Here is a 20,636-nt window from a genome sequence, read left to right on the forward strand (position 1 = left end):
CCTCCTTCCTGGTGTCACGGAGACCTGTGGGAGGTTGTTCTGCCAAACGCTGCAGCGCCAGGGCACCACGCAGCAGCCACAGCATCTCCACATCGCAGCACAGAGGGGACTCTGGGGACGCCTCGCAGGGGGCTGCACGGTGCAGCAGGGGCCTTTCCTGCGAGAAACCGCGCACGCAAACGGTGCACAGAAAGAGTGCACGCGAACCGCGCGCGCCTGGCTCCGTGTGCCAGCAAACGTCGCCAGCACAACAGCACGCGCGCAAGCCGCCATGCGCGTGCAAGAGTGCCACACGCGCGTAAGCCTCGCTCACGCCCAAGCACGCGCAGGAGCCCCGAAGGTGTGCAGGAGCCGCCCCCCGTGCACGCGCGTGATCCGCGTGTCAAAGCTCCCTGTGCGGTGCGAGACCCCCCGCGTGTGCGAGCGCCTGACGCGTGCGGGAGCCCTGCGCACGCGCAGCACGCACGTGCCGGAGCCCCACGCGTGCCCCAGTGCCCCCGCGCGGGCAGGGCCCCGGGCGCGTGCAAGGCGCCGGCAGCCCCACCACGGCCCACCGCGCGCGCGCAGGGCGCCTCACCGCGGGCGCGCAGGCGCACAGCAGCCAGGGATCGGCGGTCCGCCGGCCGCCAGGGGGCGCGGCTCCGGCGGGCTGAGGCGCCGGCGGTTCTGACGCGCGGCGGGGCCGGCTGAGGCCGGAAGCGGGCGGGCGGGCGGCGATGGAGGCGCCCTCGGTGCCGGCCGCCTCGACGTCGGGCGCGGCGGGGCGCGGGCCCATCAAGGGCATCCTGAAGAAGGGCGGCGGCAAGCTATCGGCGGGGGGAGCGGCCCCCGGGGCGCGGCGGGCCAGTCCGGCCCGCGACGAGGACGAGCATGGGTGAGGGCCGCGCCGAGCCCAGCCCAGCCCAGCCGGGGCCCCGGTGGCGGTGAGGCGGCGGCGGGTCCCAGCAGGGCCGCCCCTCCGGCCCCGCTGCCTCCAGCCGTCCTGCCTTTCCTTGGGGAGAGGGGTCTCCGCGGAGCGGGGTCTGCCAGGCGGCGTCTGCAGCGGGGGATTTCTGGGCTCTCCCGTTTTTTAGGGGTGACGTTAAGTGGGCAGAGTAGCAATGGGGTAAGCGGGATAGTGGGTCGTTCCCGTGTGCTTCCCGTGCTGTGGCGGTCCTGGAGCACAATTCCGCATGTCCGCGGTGGTCAGGCGGTGGAAGCACCCTGCTGAGGCTGGAGTACGGCTTGGAGCAGGGTCTGTGTTGAGAAAGGGGATGCCGGGGCTGTGCACCTGGGTGGAGAAGGTGAGGGCTGCCTGAATGAGGAGAACAGAGGAACTGCAGTCGTGACTCTTACCAAGAGTGCAGTGTGGCAGCTGAAAGAGCCGATGTGATGAACTGTTTATGAAATATTAGCAGAAGCAGTATTATCTTTAAATGCTTGTTCAGAAAGAACGGTTTTGCAGTTGCTACGAGGATAGTTTACAGTTTGGGAAATACGCTTTGGCATGGGAGATTTGTTCTCAGTCTTCTCAAAGGTGGCTTATTTGTCTGTAACCAGAAGCACATCCCTGGGGAGAGGACCTCTCCTGGGTTGAAACATAAGTAAGAGGTATTCTTGGTTGTGCAGGATTCATTTGTAAAGATCTCGCACCTGAGAATATGCACTGGCCACGTGGTTTGTATTTTGAATGACAAGAAAATCTTGATTTAATTGGAACATGCCGAGTTAGTCCAAAAGTGCAAGAAGTGGTCTTTAGGCAGCCAGCAGCTGCCCTTGACCAGTAAGAATTCTTGCACTTCTCTTGATGTTAGCACCCGTATGCTCTGCCTAACGTTGCTCTGAGACTCCATCACATTGTGAGGACCGGGATTGACCTGAACTCTATGTTTCTAAAATTGCTTTTGATGGTTTTCTTCATTTGGGACCTCACCCTTGCAAGGAGAGAAATAATGATAAAATAAAATGGACATGCTATTATTTTTTTTTGTGTTATGGTAATATTCCTTTCCTGTTTGCCTAGTTAAGTCATTAATATAGTCTAAAGTCAACAAGGTAAGAACGAAAAGTTTTTGGTTTGCTCTGTTGCCTGTGTTAGCTGCTCCTGTTTTCCAGGGAGAAATTATTGCAACTGAAGGAATGAGATGATGTTTTTGAAGGAGGTGAATGTAAATAGTAATATGCTACACAAATGTTGTGATTTTTTTTCCCTGTCCTTTAGTTTTAATATAATGTAGCACAAGATGTTTGCTACCACACCAGCCATAAAGTAAAACTGGCTGTTGGTAGCCCCTGTTTCATTTTCTGCAGTCTCTTTTGTACCATCTTGAAGAATGATCAGAAATTAGAGTACAAACTGATGAGCTGAGTATATGGTGTGTTGGTTATAGTACACTGTAATTTCTTGCAAAGCAGTCAAGTGGGCAGGAGTCCAGCTTCTATTTCCTGTTTACCAATGTGAGTCAATAAAGTCAATTAGATTAATTCTGAAATTGCCTTGCAAGGTAAAGTATATTGGCTAAATCTGGCAGGCTGCATTAGAAAATTTCCTGGAAAGATCAGTATACGGTATTTAAAGCTGGTTTGTGTGCAGGTATTATTTTTGGTTGGCAACAGTTCATTTAAAAAAGTGTTATTTCTGACTTCAGAAAAATAATTTTGTACTTAAAAGAATGATAAGCAGTACAGCTGTGATCTTCCTTGAAGATTAAAAATTAGTTTATAAATCAAGGTATCTGTTTTCTTCATGCATCTCTATCAGCAGCCTCTCTGCTTATTTCTAATATTGAAAATCAGATCTGAATACCTTTAAAAATAGCTGCAGATGAAAGAGCTCATTGTGTCAGCTGTCATCTTTTAAAGCACCATGTTCAGTAGAGCTCTCGTGTACTTGCATCATTATTGACCTCGCACTGTTGTTAGTGATGATAAAATTATTTGGAAAACTTCCTTAATGAAAATATGATGCGAGAGAGAAGCTTGTGAAATTGGGACACCACTGGAACGGCATCCTAAGAGCTGAGATCATGGTTTAATGGTAGATATATTCTTGGCATTCCTGGTATACAGTATTTTTTGTCTTAAGACTCCTGTAAGAGCCTGTGAATGATCTGATCTGGCATTTTGCAAAATAACTAAGTAAGTGAGTGTGTGTGTGTAAACAGCTGTGTTGGAACAGGCAAGAGAAGAGTCTGCTATGGTAGGAGCCAGTGAGGTGTGAGAGGTGTTCCTTTGAGTAATATTGCTGCAGAAACTTCTCGCCTGTCAAGGTGTGGTCTGAAATGATTATATATATTTAAAGAGGTGAGAGAATACAAATGAGCAGTTCTGAGATTTTTCAAATCTGATTTTCCTAAGGAAGATTAGATTTCATATTTCTGTATCTGAAGGGGTGTCAGGAAGCATTTTCCTGTGATGGTCCTAAGCTCTATCATTAATGTTATGCTGCTCAGGCATGCCTAAGCATGCTAAATGGAGACAATCAAGGGAGGTGTGTGTTTTTAGAGCACTTAGTCACCGTCCTGTGATGGCTTTTTACATGGAGGGGTAAAATGGCACGTTTGTCTGTTTGCCACTAATGATACTTTTTTTCCGGATGAATTTTAAATTGTGCTTTGGGAGGTGTTCCTCAGCCAAGGTTTTTAATGTTGGAATCTAAGTTTAAAGAAATGTGTGGAAAAAGTAAACCGCTAAAATCTTCCTCAGTCTTGTATTTATAAGTTACTGAATTGCTTGTTGTAGGCTGTCTAATTTCAAGAGCAGTGTATGCCAAAGAGATTCTTCTAAGGTTGCCAATATTATTATTAGGTATTGAGTTGTGAGCCCAGGCAATAAACCTTGATGTGCTTTGGGCAAGTGTGGTGAACACAAAGCACGTTATGGGAGTTTCTCCCATCTGTGATATTTCCTCTTCAGCTACGCTCTGTCTCTTTATAGGGGCTGCATACCATTGTTCGACTGCTATGGCTAGTAAAAATTCTCATGTGCTCGCTATGTAACCATATGATCATCTTATGTTAGTCATAGATGAACTTTAAGCAGGTGTTTAGCTGACGTTTAACTGGTGATTTTTCAACTCCTAAATAGATAGGTTTGAATAACTGGCATTCCTAGACTAGAGCTCTTGCTTTGTCATCACGAAGCTCATGACTCTCCACCCTGCCAGAGCAGGCAATCTGACTCACGTGTTGTCCGCTTAGGTTGCAATTCTTGTGTTGCAGTTCAAACAAAATGATTAAATAGATCTGAAACCTCAAACATGAGAGTTTGTCATTGGTTACTATATGCTAAGGGGATTAAGCTCACTTAATTTGTATTCATTTCTGGAGTATAAGTCTGTGGCATGTAGTATTCAGCATTAACCTCCTGCATCTATTTTTTTAATCCCTTTAGTTTTTTCCCCATTGTATTATGCAGTGCTCTCCATAAATCTAAAATTTAGTTTATGCTTGGAATTTTGCTTTATCAGTTTTGTTTTACAGATAGCACTCTGCTCAAGAGCAGTTGTATTACTGAGACAATATTTTTTTCAAATCAAGTAGTTTGTTGTTGGAACAGTCCATGTTTAAATAAGAGTAGTTAAGTTAAAGTCTTCTAGCCAACTGCCCTCTCCCCCCCACTAAAACAAAACAAAACCAGATAAAGCCCTGTAAGATTTGCTTCCATAAATAATAATTTGCAACACTTCAGGAATATGTTAGTGCATAAGGTAATGTTAAATGGTGGAATTATTTTACTATTCTAAAGTTAAATTTCTTGGTTTAGTCTAAGGGAAAGACCACCTTGTATGAAGCCTGCAATAACCTTTTTAGAGAACATGTGGAACCTGGTAGGTTCTGTTGATTAAACATTCCTGTGGGTTTTAGATCAGTGGAGGGGTGACTCTTCCTCTGGCCACAAGGCTATTGCTTTTCTTGTGGCTTATATATTTTGTCAGTCCGGGTAAAGTTTTGTTTCTGCAAATATACATTAAGTGGTACATTCTCTGATTAATTGAGGAAATTCTAAATCATGTAACATCACTTGTGCCTGTCTGTAAAATGTGAAACTCCTTTGGCTTAATTACAGCAGTGAATCAGTTCTGCTTTGTGATTTCACTTCAGGATGACAAAAGCAGTAGTAATAACCAGCTTGTTCAGTGCTATTTATTTTACTGCAGGAAGTTATTTGTTGGTTGGTCTTGTTTATGCAACAGTTTCACTAATAATCATAGCAGCTCACTGAGCAGAGGTGAGGTGGAAGTTATTTGGTTTTGTTGAAGTGTTGTGGGCTGTAATGAGAGGAAGAATGATTTTACAGTAACTTGTAACAAGAGCAAACAGTTAACGGGACAGTGATTGAACAAGACCAGTAGTCTCTTGAGAAAATATATGTATGTATATGAATAAGAATACATTTGTACATCACTGAGTTTATTTAGCTATTGCGAATCGTTAGGGAAATTAAGTTGCATTGATAATTTGTCATGACTTCACTAAAGTATGCATAGAACAGTGTTTAATGGCTGTACTTTGAACATGCCTGTGTGTCATAACAATATTATTTGTGCACAGTATGTAGTAGAGGTCAAAAGAAGTTCTAAACATGCCTTTTCTGTGGCCAAACAGAACTAACTGTTTTCAGAATATAAGAAAATTTAACTTTGTTTTCTTATTTCAGTAAAAAATCCCAGAAGTGGGATGAAATGAACATCATAGCTACGTACCACCCAGCAGGCAAAGATTATGGCTTGATGAAAATAGATGAGCCAAGTACTCCTTATCACAGGTAAGTTGCTAAACTGCTGCCCTAAATGATGCCAGCTGACATAGTAGTTTTACAGCAAAATTGACTTTGTGGATGTTGTAGTATTTACTATAGCTGATTGCCTAACAGACTGTGCAGGCCTACTGGATATATGTGACATTCAGATTTACAAAGCTTTTAAATAAAGGCTTACAGCTATCGAGGAGAACTGTCAAAAAGGACAAAGTCAATTTTTAGAAGGTTTATGTCTAGCAAGGTTTAGGCTTTGAATGGAATAAATAAGTCTGACTTGTATTGATTTTATTTTTTTCAGTTAACATCTGTGTACTAGAATATAAAGTTGTCATTCATATCAATATTTAAATTAGATTTGGAAAGTTTTTAAAGTATTAAAGGAGTCTTTTAATTGAGTGTTGTAAGGTTTTGACTGTTTTATCAAGCAAATTTTAAGCAGCAAATTATTGATAAAGGCCACCTTCTTTGTTTGCCTTCCAAGCATGGTAGGAGAAGATGATGAGGATGCAGTGAGTGATTCGGAATCAAATGAGCCCTTAAAAGCAGATGTGTTGAGTAAAAAGTAAGTATTGTCATAGAAAATTGACTAAATGTTAAGATAATTTTCTCTTTCCTAGAGTAGTTTTTCTTTATGGAAAGGTGTTGCTGGTTTCTCTAGAAGTCAAACTTCTGCTGTTGTCAAATTAAGTAGTTTTTGGTGTTTGATAGTGCCACTGGTACTTTAAACTTGCAGGTTGTTAGTACACATAAATATGGCAAAAATAACGAACAAAGCAGTTTGTATGAGTGTTCTGAAATTCTGTGTATTTTAAATAGTGAAAAACTTGCTGCTTCAGCATTTTGTATTGCATGTTTTATGTAGACTGGCAGCTGCAGCTGAAGGTAAAGGACCTAAGATTATAGCAAAGCAAGAGGAAAGCAGTGAGGAGGAGGAAGAGGATGAAGAATTAACACCTGAAGAACGAGGTAGGCATAGGTTGTTTGTTTTGGTTTTTTTTTCCTTCAAATAGTTTCAGATTTTCAGTAAGAAATACTTGGGAAGAAAAAGTACTGGCTGACAGAAAAATTTTGTCATTTAAAAATGGAGATAAATAGTCTTTGAAGGGTAAGTAAAAGATTGAACAAATATGCTGTTTGTAATCGGGACTGTTTGGTTTGGGATCTACATATAAACAGGAGTTTGCTGTTACTGGCTGCCCCCTTGTATACAAGCTTAAGGTGTGGGAATTCCTCTTAAACCTAGACTTCTCAAATAAGAAACTCTTCTGGTTTTGGGGTGAGGGAGTACTTCTTAATCTGACCATATTTCAGGCAGACTTAACAATTCAATGAGTACCACTGCAATTAAGATGCTACTTGCAAATTGCTTGCAAACATATAGATGATATTTCTGTTGTTTTCAAAGCAACTGGTAGATTTCCTGCTGGATCCATCTACGTTTATTCCTAAGCAAATTGCCTCATGCATCTTCAACAGAGATGTTGTTTTGTGTTAGCTTGGGCTAGAACATTTTGAGGAAACAGTCAAACAATACTACTGCTAAGGTTTCAGGCTTGCATTATCTAGCTGTTGCTTCTTATCTTTCCTGGCCCCAACTCTGAGCATGTAACCTTACTGTTCTAAAGGAAGAAGAAAACAGTGTTGGGGCTGCCAGTAAGCAAAGTTTAATTTACTTATGATGCGTTACTACTAGACCTGATAATGTTTAATATATGGAGCAAAGTTAGGCTTCAGGCCATGGGGAAAGTGGAAAATATTTTATTCTACGTGTGGTAAATATATCTCTCATAACTGGCCTTTGGTAGCTAGCCAGGAGTCAAGCTGGACATCTGCAAAAGTTCATCTTTTATCCCACCAGTACATCTGAATTTGTCCTTAAGTTTGCTTAGAAACAAGGCTTGCGAAACTTTGGAATTTTGTATGCTGTTACTAGATGTTTCTCTTGGTTCAGATTTGCTCTTACTTGCAAACAGCTTTTAAAAAGTGCTTCAGCCATTCCAGTCCATTAATTACTAGCCTTTTTGTAAGTCAGACTTGCTTAAAAGAACACTTCACTGCTTGAAGGAAATAATTTCAATTCAGTGATTACTTGATCATATAATCAGTGGACCTTCAAGGTAAGAATAAATTTGACCTAGGAAGCAGTTAGTTCCTCTCTGAAGAGGAAATAAGTTGATTTCTTTTTTTTAAAAGGGAATAAATAAATATTTGCAATTGTTTGTCCACAGAGAAAAAGAAACAGTTTGAAATGAAGAGAAAAATGCACTACAATGAAGGACGAAACATCAAACTGGCAAGACAGCTCATTGCAAAAGAACTACATGGTGAAGAAGAGGATGATGATGAGGATGAAGAGATGCATGATGCTGCAGATGTAGAAACAATGAATACAGAAGCTACCGAACATGGTGAGCTAGTGATTCATCAAAAAGCATGTTTAAGTACTGGTGGTCCTTTCCGCTGTTAGGAAATGAATACATTCAAGTGTTACAATGAATAGAAAGGGTACAGTATGTATGTAATGCTCAATGTGCAATACTGCATGCTGTCTTCATAGGTAGATTTGTAGCGTGGTACCAAAACCATCAGTATTGCTAATTAAGCATGTGGACTTTTGTTTGTTGTGACATAACAGAAAAGCAAACACCTCTGCTTTTGTGCTATTTCCCCAGCATAACTGACTTTTGGTAGTGAAGTTGCCAGCATCCTTTTTAAAGGAAGAGTTGTCTTGTACGGAACAGTTAAAGCTGTGGCCACATGGGAGAGCCTGGCCTTATGTTGTGGTTCCGTTCCCATTCTGCTCGCAAACCATCCTGTAGCCAGCAACGGGAAACTAGCACGAATGTTTCCTCCCTGTTGAGAGGAGTGTATCTAACTTCCTAAATAAGAACTTCTGCCTGTCTTACTGTAATGTAAAACTGCTGTTAGGACTTCAGTATGCACTTGTCCTTAAGCAGTAATGTTCATTTCTATAGTATGGGCTAAGACCCTCAGCTTCACTTTTATTGCAGCTACTGGAAGAAGGTCTGGGACTTTTAGCATGGAGCTGTTTCTGGAACCTGCTTCAGAGCTGTCTCTTGACAGGAAACTGATAAAACTGTAGCAGCTGACACCTTCTCTTTCATCTTTAAGCTTCTCTCTGGGTGAAAAGGGTAGACTGTATAATAAAAGTCTTTGATTTTTGTGGTGGTCTTCTGGTGAATAATTACAGCTGTTCACTACCCACCTCCGTGTGTAACAGCACTTCGAACAAGTTTTTGGCATTAAAAAAATAGACATCTGTTGCTCATGAGACTACTGGCAATAAAGTCTGTAAGCCTCATTCATCTGTTGCTTGGCAAAGCTATGAGACGTTAGCACAATCTGCAGACTTGGGAAGATGCTGCATGGGTTTAACTTGGTTCACATTTGCTTTTCACAACCATGTGAACTAGGAACTTGTCTAAAATTAGTTTAAATTCCACACAATAAAAAGGTGATTTGCAAAGTTCCGTGTTTAAGTTCTGTGGATTGCACATTTTAGTCCCATTATTTATTACAGGAGGACTAATGCCTTCATAATTGCTCCAAAAGGGTCATTTGGTACGTGTCCGAGACCCATTAACGGACTGACTTTATCCAGTAACTTACCATATGCCTTATAATGGCTATTTACTAGAACTTCACTCTCCAGGGGAAAGGAGGGCTCCAATAGGCAACCTTATGACCTTTCTCCATGGCTTGAAGCTGCCATCTCTCTGCACTCTGCTGTAAAACAGAGGCAACTCCGCTCCCCAGCTGCATTCTCCAGTGGAAAGAAGGCACACCTTTGCAGCATTTTTCCATCTCTATTGTTGAAGTCCATTCCACCTTGCCTCATAACCAGCTTCAGAGCCACAACTGGTAATTATCAATTTTAGACTGCTCATGGCCAGTAGATTCCATAAATGTAACTGTTTGCCAGTTTATCAACTCATTAACTAACTGGTTCGCCTCCACACCACAGCATATAGAGATACTTTCCATTAACTTGATGTAGTTCTCAATTATTCTTTTTTTTTTTGGTATCATTCTGCTTAACAAACCTTGATGTTTCATTATCTCCTAATCTCTGCATCAGCTATCATAGCTTTTGGTCTCTGTACTTGATCAGTTCTTCTGAGGTTAAGTACTGGTCTCACTTTTGTAGCAGCTGGTGAATTGAATGCCCTCAGACTGACTGATCGTGTGTGATTCTTTGTGGCAGGGTTGGTCAAAGGATGATGGAATATGGACAAAACTGTTAATAAACCTCTCTGTCTTCTGCCACTGTCTACATTTTAAGAAATTCCTACATTGAGATGATAACCGTTCAGCAACATAGCTGTGTTAAAGTAATGTCAAAGTTTTGCTGAAATAACTTTTTTGAGATGACATCTCTTTATCACTCTCTCATCTGTATTCTGAGGGCACAAAAGAATCCTTATTCATAAATGTTAATTAAACAGTTATTAGAGCTACAGAATGTTTCTCAAATAGCTGTTTTTAACACTCACTACTTTGGGTTTTTTGTTAGTCTGTGCTTTTGGTCATATTAAGCAATTGGGTATTTAAAACAGTATTTCAATTTGGTTGTTTCCTTCATGGAAGTGGATCAAAATGCTATTAATATTCTTGTTCCTGAGATTCCCCTATTAGGACTGTAAGTGTGTGGAAAGATTATTCATCCGAAGAGCTTTTGAAGAGCTCTTTCACTTCAAATTGTTGTATTTTGCTTTCTTATAGAGCAGAAAAGGAGAGTTTTCTTTACTCGGTGTATTGGGTGATACAGGAGCTCATTTTTGTGATGGCTTATTTTGGCTTCAGTCTGTTAAACTGACTAACAGCTCTGACACTTGCTTTTAACTGCAAAGGAAATGTCTGTCTTTTTCTGCATGTTGTATTGTAGCTACATTTTGATAATTTCTTCCATTTGACTTCAGTTCTTCTGAAGTTACAGAGATCATCTGGTGATGTGGCTACCACTCACCTATCATGTCTGAGACTGTCAATCTATGTAAGTGAGAGCTGGCATGCAGTCTTTTTATTCCAGTGGAATAAGATGACTTCTACAGTACTGATGATCATTCCAGGTAAAGATGTGACATAAGAGCCATTTCTTAGTGGTCTGTTGTGACTCTAGGGCTCCACTAGCTCTTGAGTTTTTCAGGCAATTTGAGACCCTCTTCTCCCTTGGAATTTTTCTGTCCATGAAGATCCCTTAAAGGTTCTGTGCTTCTCTTATGCGATGCTCCTTTCTGCCCTCTAATCCTGTCTGTTTTGTATTTGAGTAAAACTAACAGCGCTCTTCTAATCTCTACACCCTCCTTTTGAAGAAGGGGCTAAAGACTTAGGACAGGTTTTTAACAAGGCTTCTGTCAGATACCACCAGGTCTGCTAATATGAGTTGCGCTTCTTGGTTACAGACTGAGATTACTTGCTGATTGAAATGAAGATGGCCAGTCCAGTCAGTGATGGTGAGAACTGTTTGTGTATTTTTGCCCCTGTCTTCATCATGGGCTACCAAGTGTTTTAAGTGGATGGGTCATTCCATTCTTGCCTCAAGTAGCTGTAACTTATCCCATGCAAATGGATTCTAGCAGCCAAGCTTTTTGGTGGAGAAGAAAGTTCAAGTTGTAATAGACTGCATTAGGATTGCTTGCTTCAGTGTTTCAGCTTCTCTGGAATTTCTCTGGCTACTCCCTATTTATGACTCCATGAATTATGTAAATAGACTTTGCCAGCAAAACAGTGAACTTTGTTCCTCTCCACAAACACTTTTCCTTTAAAAATTCTCTTTGAAATCACTGAAGGAAAGATTCCTGATGTAGGGAGATTTAAGCATGGTGATTTCAATGAAGACCTGTCTTGTCTTCTGCTACACAAAAGTATCGCATACAAGGGTGTGATCTACAGCAGTTCAATTGACAAGCAGTAAAACTATTGTTCTCTCCTTATGGTTCATTTAGCATTCATTGCTAGGATAACCCTGCTCAGACACTGCTGATCAGCTTAGCTGTCAGCTGACTGGGTGTGCTCTTTTGGCCTTTGGTAGATGGAGAATACATTGTGTTTTCTTAACCATGGTGAGCATCACCCTAAAGCTGACTTAAGTGGAAAGGGTAGGAACATAGACAAATTGGTTCTGCCTGTTAGCTATGCTATTCACTTGTTAAACTGCACTCGTTATCAAGTCTAACTTGTGCTGAAGCCTAACTGGCCTTTTTTAAAAGATTATTATCATCTGGATGTGGTTTTCTCTGATCTTTGCTTTATGTCGCTGAATTTTCAGGTGTGCATATATATACACACATATTTATATATATAGTGAGCTTTTTCATATGAAAAGCACTAATGAGAAGGAGCTTTCTCTGATTTATTGCTGTTCTTTGGCTCAAAACCATAAGTTTAACGACTTCCTGAAAAACACAAAAGACTGTGCTCCTTCATTTATAAGCTTGTTTTGTTTTAAAGTGTCTCATCTGGAATTGAAATTTGAACCGAGAAGTACTATGCTTGCTTGTGTTTCAGAAACCTCATATGTTAGTTCTGCAACTTGATCTCTCTCGTAACTCCTGGGTTAAATCCTCCCAGTTCCAGGGGTGGTGAGTGTTCAGTGCTTGGTATGCTGAACAACGGTGTTAGCCATTTCTTCAGAACATGAGGGTGAAATAACTGTTTTGGAAGTTTCTGCACTCTCAAACTAAAAGCTTGTAGGTTGCTAAAATGGGTTGGCAAACATTGCCTTTTGAGAAGCAAAGATGATTTCAGGAGGATTTTTGTGTGTGTTTTGAAAATATTCAGTGAATGTGAAGAATTACCTATTTTTTGTAATCTTTCTTATGCAGCACATGCTACTCGTGACCAGCTGGAAAGTAGAGCACACAGTATAGAAGAAATCTGTCCAGAACTGTAACTGCTTGTCAGAGACACAAATATAAACATCGCTTCATGATTTTTGCAATTAAGGCTCTTAAATATTGAGAAGCATATCAGTTACAATGTTGTATTGCCAAGAATGTTAATTTTAGACTTGTCCATTAGGCAGAAAAACCTGTCTAATTGATTTATTCTTGTGCCTAGTATTTCATGGAGAATACTGCTTCATAATCTGTTCAACCAGAATGGCATTCCCTGTATGTATAACGCTGATTATCTTGCATAATGTACTGTTACTCTTCATGCTTTGAAACAGACAGTATCTTTTGGTTTTTCATTATTTATTTGACAGCGTTCTAGGTGTGGTATCACTTATGGAAAGGTTTGGGATTCAAGAGCCAAACGGTACAGCATATATCAGATTGACATGCAAGCTATTTATCAGATGTGTTAAGCAGTTTTAAAAGGGATTATTTAAGTCTTACAACTTTTTTGTAAAATGTGGACCTGTTAATCTAGATTTCAGTATGTTATTACCTGTACTCTCCCAGTCTTTACAAGAAGAGCTGTATTATGTTTAAGAGTGGTGTTTGGAATCAGTTGTTAGTTTCTGACTAAGGCAGTACTAACATCTGGTGGAGGGAATGTTTTTACACTGGAAATGTGCTAACTTGAACTTGCATTTTACTGTCGTTATCTCTTCCATCGGGACTGGATGTTTTGTGGAGCTCTCTTCGGCTCATCATGAGAACATGGAAGTTCCCTCCCACTTTTCTCTTAAAACCACATCCACTGTCACTCTTCTGGCTCTTGTTTCAAACTTTTGGTCCTTTCCAGTTGCATGAAGAGTGCTTGTGCTACTAGCACCTGAGGAAAAACACCCAACCAGGAGCAAATCCACATCAGGACTGTGAAGATGAGCTGAGTTTAGGCTCTAGCTGTTCTTTATATAAAGATAACTGCTGATGATCTCCTACTCATTTGGGGTTGGTAACCTGAATACTGAAAACCACTGGTCTAAATCTTCCCGTATCCATTGCAACTTACAGCAGCTGCTTTTGTAAAATGGAGGCTGTTTGGAAGAATAGAAGGGAAACTGCGTAATTCAAATACTCATTTACAGGGTGGCTATAGCCCCTGTAAAGAGGAATTCTGAACCTCCAAATTGCTGTAACAACTTCCTACTCGGTGGAATCTGACTGGTGAATGTTCCAGTATTCAGAGTAGTTCCTGGGTTTTATTACACAAATGAAGTCTACACTTAAGCTTTAGCTTGGTTATGGAATACAGTGTATATCTTAGTTTTGATCTGAATTTGATATGTTGCAAAAATCCATATAATTATATGGATCTATTTTAAAATGTCTTTTTGTTCACTGTATATGTGAAGTTTGAATAAAGGAATGAAAGTTATTTTACAGTTATATGCATTCTCAAGTGTGAGCTTTCATGAAATCCCAGAGAGATTGAGAGTGAATAAGGCAATCAGATGCTGTCCTTTGAAAGATTTATACAGGAATAATTCATTAGAATGGATGCGTTGCCAAAGATACCTATGAGTTGTGCCAGTTGGGTCTTGTAGTGTGCCTTTCCCAACTAGGTAACAGGGTTGTCAGTTGTGGGATATTTAGTCTTCTAAGGGCTGGAATCAGGATTAATAGCATCTTTTCACAAGAAACAGTTGAACTCTTGATACAGTCCAGTGTGGTGATGCTAATTTTTCAATATGGAGACTGCTATTTCTTCTTGTATCAAACATGGTTACTTCTATAGAATAAACAGGAGCAAAGAGTAAACATTTAGATACTTCTGACTAAAGTCACTTAATGTAGCTTTAAATTTGGCTCCCAAGAATAGGATTTCAAAACTTAAAGTTTGCACCCTTTATATACCAGCTTGCAGTGTTGAGACTGTTGGAATGTCTGCACCGACCTGCATTTCAAACGGACCAGCTGATGGCCTGGTCTGCACCAGCTAGGGCAGTTAAGTCCTACTGAGAGAGGGGCAGCGCTCAGCAAAGCTGCGTTACTTTCAGCCTGGAGCATGAATGGGTCAAGATTTGACCACTGTGTATGGGTAATGCAGATGTCTTCTGTGATGCTGTAAAACAGATTACTTGTGCTTTGTGATAAGTACAAGTGGGTACTTTGTACCCACAATTATAGACTCATAGAATCGTTCAGGTTGGAAAAGACCTTTGAGATCATCAAGTCCAACCATTAACCTAGCATGGCCAAGTCCACCACTAAACCATGTCCCTAAGCACCACATCTATACACCTTTTAAATGCCTCCAGGGATGGTGACTCCATCAGAAGCAGCTCTTATGAGCTCCTGTCCTGCCCTCCTTCCCCTCCACACTTTCTGTGTCCAAGACCTCATTTTCATTTTGGTACTCGGCGGGGGTACTTCATACCCTGCAATACCTGCAAAGCATTTTGTTTAACAAATGAAGAAAAATTTGCTAATTTCCAGTAAAGACCTTTCCTGTAATGGCTTCCAAAATCCTGGATGAAATGGGTAGGTACCTTTGAGGGAGGTACAGTATACGTAAATGCATGAAGACAGTTTTAAATGAAGCTCAGAATGTATAGCAGGTCCCTTCATCAGTCAGATGATGTTGAGCTATCTGGGTGATCTCTCTTTTTCTGTGCCACCAAGCCCCCAAGTTTTAGTTAGATGCCATTTTGGAACTTGTACTGGTTTTAGTTATGGATTTTATTAAAGGCTTTGTTCTCCTCTTCATTCTCTTTAGTGCTAGCAAAAATTCTGTTCTTGCTTCTTCATCTTGCTCACCTGGAGTGCAACTCGATGTACCTGACACTGCTTTTAACTGAAAGCCTGGTTTACTTGATTTTATCCAGGCTTACATCTTCATGCATTTTAAAAGCTAAAATAGGCAAGTTTACTTTGCAGTAACTACAGATACTCTATATAGCTTTTTTTATTAAGGGATGTCTGATTTCCTTCTATTCTGGAAATATCAATTAAAGTTCCCTGCTGAGTGGGGACAAGAGGAGAAATGCCTTTTCTCTTTTTACATTTGATGGGGACTTAGCTTGCATGCATGTCTTAATCTTGGGGCGCATATGGTAAAGGCTCATTCATACAACAGAGAGTGGTGTAAAGAGGAAACGAAAGACACGCAGCCCTTACTAATGTGGACATTGAGCTCCACAGCATCATAATTGTGAAGCTTCTTGCACAGGTTTAAGTTCTCAAGCTGTATCCTATTTAGAGAAAATATTTTCAATATGCTTCCAATAGGAAGATCGCTTGCAAGTAAGAGCCTTAACTCCATCTTCAAAGTTTTTTCTGTCCTTAAAGTTTCTTTCACACAGAGTTGTACACAGGTCATGGAAACTGCAAGTATTTTTTCCACAGCTCGCTCTCTCGTGTTAAACTTGTGTATCTTACCAGAACTCTTTGTTTCTGTAACATGCTTTTTGTGGTGTTTATTATGATACCACCTCACAAATGTAATTATTCTGTTTGAAACCAGTGTTAAGTGTCACAACGTAAATAAAACCATTGTTTTCATCACTGCCTTATGGGACTAATACTAGATGTATTGGTTTGACTTCTTGGGGCTTTTTAGAAGAAACTGGCAGCTACTGTAAAGTTTGCAGGTGTGTTCATAGATGAATATTTACCAATATTGCAATTTCCTCATCACTGCAAATGAGGAAGTACTCTTTAGTGTAACTTTGATATACATCAGTTTGTACACACTTTCAGATTTTGAGGTTGCTTGGCTACCTAGATGGGAGGGTAGATCTGGGAACCTGAACCATTAATTTAAGACAGCAGCACCACAGAAAAGGTTGCATTTTTCAAGGTAATTTTCTTTGTGTGTTGTAGGATTAAAGCAAGACAGGCCTGTCTCTTCATGGTCAGCATTGAGTAATCACTCACTAGCATTGAGTAATGCAAAATGACTAACACAACTACTCCTTAGGAAGTAAAACTGTATTCCAAAAAAAAAGAGCTGGGCTCTCTTTTTAATTGCACACTTTAGTTGAAAAGTGGATTTCACAACAGGTGCAGCCTAAGTGATACAAAAATTTAACTTGCTGCTTTTTCTATGTGGGTGTGATGAATGCACTCAACTCCTTAACCAAACTAGCAGTAAGTAGTTTGGTTAGTTTTGGTGAGGGACAGCTCACAAAAATATACAATCGTTGCCTCTGGGTAACTTGTAGTTTGGATCTGACGTTTCACCGGTCTTAAAAAAAGCAAAAAACCTTGAAACCCTAAACCACAACTGACTGAACCAAAAAGCTTCCCTTTGCTTCTGTGAAAGGACACCTTAACCGAGGGAGGGACACTGGATACAGCAGGCATTCAACTTCTTGGAAAGGAAGGAAGTCTTATGTTCCCCCTCCATCCTTCCATGTTGACTCTTTCTCCTTGTGAGATCAAAAGGAAGAGAGAACGGGTAGGATAAGGGAAAGTGGTAAAAAATATAGAGGTGAAGCTTGGTGCAGGTGATGGGGCACTGGAGGGATGGAGGGTGTGAAGGCTGCAGGGCTTGAGCAGGCTCGCTGGGAGCAGGTACGGCAGCTCCTCAAACTCCTGGAGGAGCTGAGAGTGAACATCATCAACTCATGTCAGCTTCCCAGCACGGCATCCCTGTAACTGCAGGACAGAGCCTGTGACTTGGTGTGACATATCTTCCTCTTTGCCAAGTTTAACTTGAAGAGAATAGTACCTTGTACTCCTCTGTCGCTGCCTTTGAGGCTGAGTGGGGATGGCTGACACTCCTTTGCCTTTGTCGTTTTTACATCTGGGAACACTAAGCAGTGCCCAACCTGTTAAAGCTCTTCTTCTGTCTTCTCTTAAGGGATCAGAAATCTGCAATGTTCTGCAGTCCTCCACTATGAAGTGGGAGAGGACCAACGTGGTCCTTTTCACTCTATGATACAGCCCTTTTGCTGTCTGAAAAGCCTTCAAAAATATTCTCAGGCAAAATGTTCTCCATACAAACCCCAAACATGCACTTGATATTCTTTGTACAGAAAAAGGCCTGCTGTTCGCGTTTCTCCTTCAAAGACAGCTTTGACTCTCCCCCAAGCAACACAAATCTACAGTTATTTCCAAGATCCAGAACTGAAACACGCTGGAGAGCATCCGCAGCTCTAACTTCTCCACGGGGGCTCGCAGTTGCTGCTGCACCCTCAGCAGGCGACATCGCCTCCCTTCGGGAGCGGGAGCCCCAGCGGCCTCGCACCGCTCCGACGGCCTCGCTTTCTGCCACACGACGCGGCCCCCCGCCCAGCGCTCGGCGGGGCCGGCTGCCCTCTTCAGCCGCCTCGGCCCCTCCACACGGGCGGCTGAGGGGCCGCGGGCCGCTCGCGACCGGGCCTCCCCTGCGCAGGTGGGCGCCGGGCCGGGCCTTCCCGCGCGTGTCTTATCCCCGAGGGAAAAGCTCCCCTGCTTAATTAATGGCTTTAATTAAAAAAAATGAACGGAGAAAAACGATTAGCCGGGCAGTCCCTGCCGAGCGCCTCAAGCGCCGGCCCGGCCCCGCCCGCCCGCAGCAACCCCGACCGCGCCCCGCCCCCGGGCAACGTCATCCACCGCGAGCGACGGGCGGACCAGCCTATCGCAGCGCTGGAGAGGCCCCCTCAGTGTTTATGAGCGCTGCGATTGGCCTTGCGGGTAGCCGTGGCAATGGAGCTTGCCAATTGGTGGGAGGCCAAAGGCGGTTTACCAGGCTGTCACTCTTTAGGTGGCCCGATGAGGAAGTAATCCCTGCGGCACCCGGCGGCTGGCTGCCTCCTCTGAGTGGCCCACTTATTGGGCGGTCTTCCTGTTATGCCCTCCCCTCTCGCCTCGTGATTGGCCAGAGCTCTCCCCTGCTCCTGCGACTGGATGGGCTGGCTGCCCTTCCCCCGCCCTACGCCGATTTGGATGAAGCCCCGCCTACTCCGGCGTCTTATCGGCTGTTTCTGGTGCTTTCTGCCGCCCATTGGCTGGCTTGACCGTCAGTCCTGGTTGGGCGCGGGAGGCGGGCAGAGGCGTTGCTCGCCGCGGCGTTCCCGCAGCAGTCGCCCCGCCGCCGGGCCCCTCCGCCCCGCCATGAGCGCCGCCCCCGCCTAGCCCCGCCCGGCGGCCGGCCTCCGGCCTCGGCTCGCCTCGCCTCGGGCTCGCCCCGCCACCACCGCCACCAGCAGCAGCAGCAGGGGAGGCATCGGCGCGCCCCGCGCAGGGGAAGATGAAGGTGACCGTGGACTTCGAGGAGTGCCTGAAGGACTCGCCGCGCTTCAGGTGCCGCTGGGAAGGGGCCGGGGCGGGGTCGTGCGGGGGAGCAGGCCGCGGTGGGTCGCGCAGGGGGGGCAGGAAGCGGGATTGGGTGTCTGCAGGGTGACAGGCCGCGCAGCAGGGTGGGGAGGGGGCTGCTGGGGCGGGCCGGGCTGTGGGGACGGGAGTTGTGGGGGCCCTGGAGGGTGACAGGTGGCGGCGAGCGGTGGGCAGCCGGCTCTGAGGAGAGTGGCGGGCTGGGGCCGGGGCTGTTGTGGGGAGGTGGTTGCGTGGGACAGGCTGTGGGGGACAGGGATGGGGGAGCGTAGGGTGGCAGGGGAGGGGCAGTGTGTGTGGAGGTGGTGGCTGTGAGGGGCTGTGTAGGGAGGTCAGGAGCCATGTGTGAGGAAGGGGCTGTTGTGGGGCTCTGTAGGACGAGGGGCCTGCTGGGGTGTGGGGGGCTCGGGGGAAGAAGGTGGGAGGTGGGACATGCAAGGAGAGGGGGCCGCATGTGTGGAACGTCGGCTGGGTGGCCAATGCGGGGGGTCTGGGGTTCATGTGGAGGCAGCACAGTCTGCAGTGAACACTGCTGGGGTCACCCGCCTTTGAGCAGGTGTGGGGGGGTGAAGGGTGGCAGGCAGCTAGTGCAGGAAATGCTCAGCAGCTGAAGCAGTGCCTGCTCAGGCTCAAGAGCATGAACTTCCCGGTGGTCCATCTCTGATTCTTCAGAGTTGTGCTTACACTTCAGCTCCCAGCATCTCCTGCCTGTGTCTGCTGCACGCATCCATACTCAATCTGTCTGCTATTGGGGTGCTAGTACTAATGTTTAATATAATCAATAGCTCAGTATAATCTTACTTCCCGTTGTCAGACCAAGGCATGTACTCTTTTGTTTTTCCCCACTCGAGCAACCACTTGTCTGTCATTGCTATAGGCTTACTTCTGCTTATGTCGGGCAACTTTCCTCTTCATCTTTCCCTACGCTTTTATCCATTATATATATATATATATTTTGCACTATTGTATCTACTCAACATAATTCTGCCTCTCTGTTGGATGCGTGGCTGGTCTGTGCACATAGGCCCACTTTCTGTGCCTGGTATCACCCTGCTAGCTGATGGAGAAGCAAAGAGCTCCGTGACTTCATGTGATGCGTCACTGCTGTCCCCCTCCTGTCCCATGCTGAGCCAATGTTTGGAGCACCTGTGGCTCTGTGGTTGGCACAGGCTGAGTGAGCTCTGGCTGTTGAGGGAGATAGTCCTGCTCTTCCTCTGGTCTCTGGCTGTGTGTTCACGCCTCCTCTTTGTGTCAGCTTTAGCAATCGCGTGGTGTTGGATTGCGGAGGAAGTTGGAGAAGAAGGTTTGAATGGCTTACTCTTGGCAGAAGTTGGAGTTCCTGTTCTCCCCTCCTTTGCTTCTGTCTCTGCTGCCAGCTTGTCCCTGGCTGCTTCTGCCACGGGTTTTTCTGGTGACTGTGTATTGTATTGTTGGATCCTTCAATGAGCTAGCTGCCCTGCCAGAAGAGACTGGATAGTTTTCTGCTAGGTTGGTGAGTTGAGTCAGCATTGCACAGGGTGTGAAACCTACTAAAGCTTATGGGGAGGAGGAAGAGGAAACTTCACTGCCAGAAGCAAGGCTAGAGGAAGGCAGTGGGGAGTGAGACCTCCCCTGAGCAGCAGGGAGTTTTTACGTTGGCTTAGCTGTTCCATGAAACTTTGCCCCGAGTTGGACATGCATATACTATACATAGTTGTGCCAGAAAGTACATATACTGTGTTT

General features: G+C 44.0%; 2 protein-coding genes across 15 annotated transcripts in view; both read left to right on the forward strand.

Annotated features, from left to right (window-relative positions):
• Window positions 1-689: 689 nt before the first annotated feature.
• PPP1R2 (protein phosphatase 1 regulatory inhibitor subunit 2) lies at window positions 690-16,162 on the forward strand. Of its 11 annotated transcripts, none has more exons than XR_012043357.1 (8): window positions 690-874; window positions 5,638-5,745; window positions 6,221-6,301; window positions 6,602-6,705; window positions 7,968-8,147; window positions 9,498-9,621; window positions 11,163-11,213; window positions 12,585-16,162. XR_012043357.1 is itself a non-coding variant. In XM_072867176.1 (8 exons), exons 1-7 carry the CDS (start codon window positions 717-719, stop codon window positions 11,178-11,180), a joined length of 849 nt encoding a protein of 282 aa, XP_072723277.1. In that variant the 5' UTR covers window positions 690-716; the 3' UTR covers window positions 11,181-11,213; window positions 12,585-16,162. The 11 variants fall into 11 exon arrangements, 10 of the variants coding, with proteins under 10 accessions (XP_072723277.1, XP_072723278.1, XP_072723284.1 ...); XM_072867176.1 differs by having other exon boundaries at window positions 9,466-9,621; window positions 11,119-11,213; XM_072867177.1 differs by having other exon boundaries at window positions 9,466-9,621.
• A 2,449-nt stretch (window positions 16,163-18,611) lies between these two features.
• The window catches only part of ACAP2 (ArfGAP with coiled-coil, ankyrin repeat and PH domains 2), a 79,384-nt gene continuing 77,359 nt past the window's right edge, over window positions 18,612-20,636 (forward strand). For 2 of the 4 annotated variants that reach the window (XM_072867186.1, XM_072867187.1), the window contains exon 1: window positions 18,612-18,884. In XM_072867186.1, the coding sequence (XP_072723287.1) occupies window positions 18,832-18,884 (53 nt within the window). In that variant the 5' untranslated portion in view covers window positions 18,612-18,831. The remainder of the gene's footprint in view (window positions 18,885-20,636) is intronic. The other 2 variants (XM_072867185.1, XM_072867188.1) reach the window with 1 other exon arrangement.

This window comes from Ciconia boyciana, chromosome 7, assembly GCF_034638445.1.
Source record: "Ciconia boyciana chromosome 7, ASM3463844v1, whole genome shotgun sequence".
NCBI classification, from domain to species: domain Eukaryota; kingdom Metazoa; phylum Chordata; class Aves; order Ciconiiformes; family Ciconiidae; genus Ciconia; species Ciconia boyciana.

Excerpts from the sequence above, each read along its gene's own strand:
- PPP1R2 (XM_072867175.1), top strand. The coding sequence starts at position 717 with ATGGAGGCGCCCTCGGTGCCGGCCGCCTCGACGTCGGGCGCGGCGGGG. Across the intron at positions 875-5,637 it reads CGCGACGAGGACGAGCATGG|TAAAAAATCCCAGAAGTGGG; the intron begins GTGAGGGCCGCG and ends TTCTTATTTCAG. Across the intron at positions 9,622-10,679 it reads CAGCTTCAGAGCCACAACTG|TTCTTCTGAAGTTACAGAGA; the intron begins GTAATTATCAAT and ends ATTTGACTTCAG.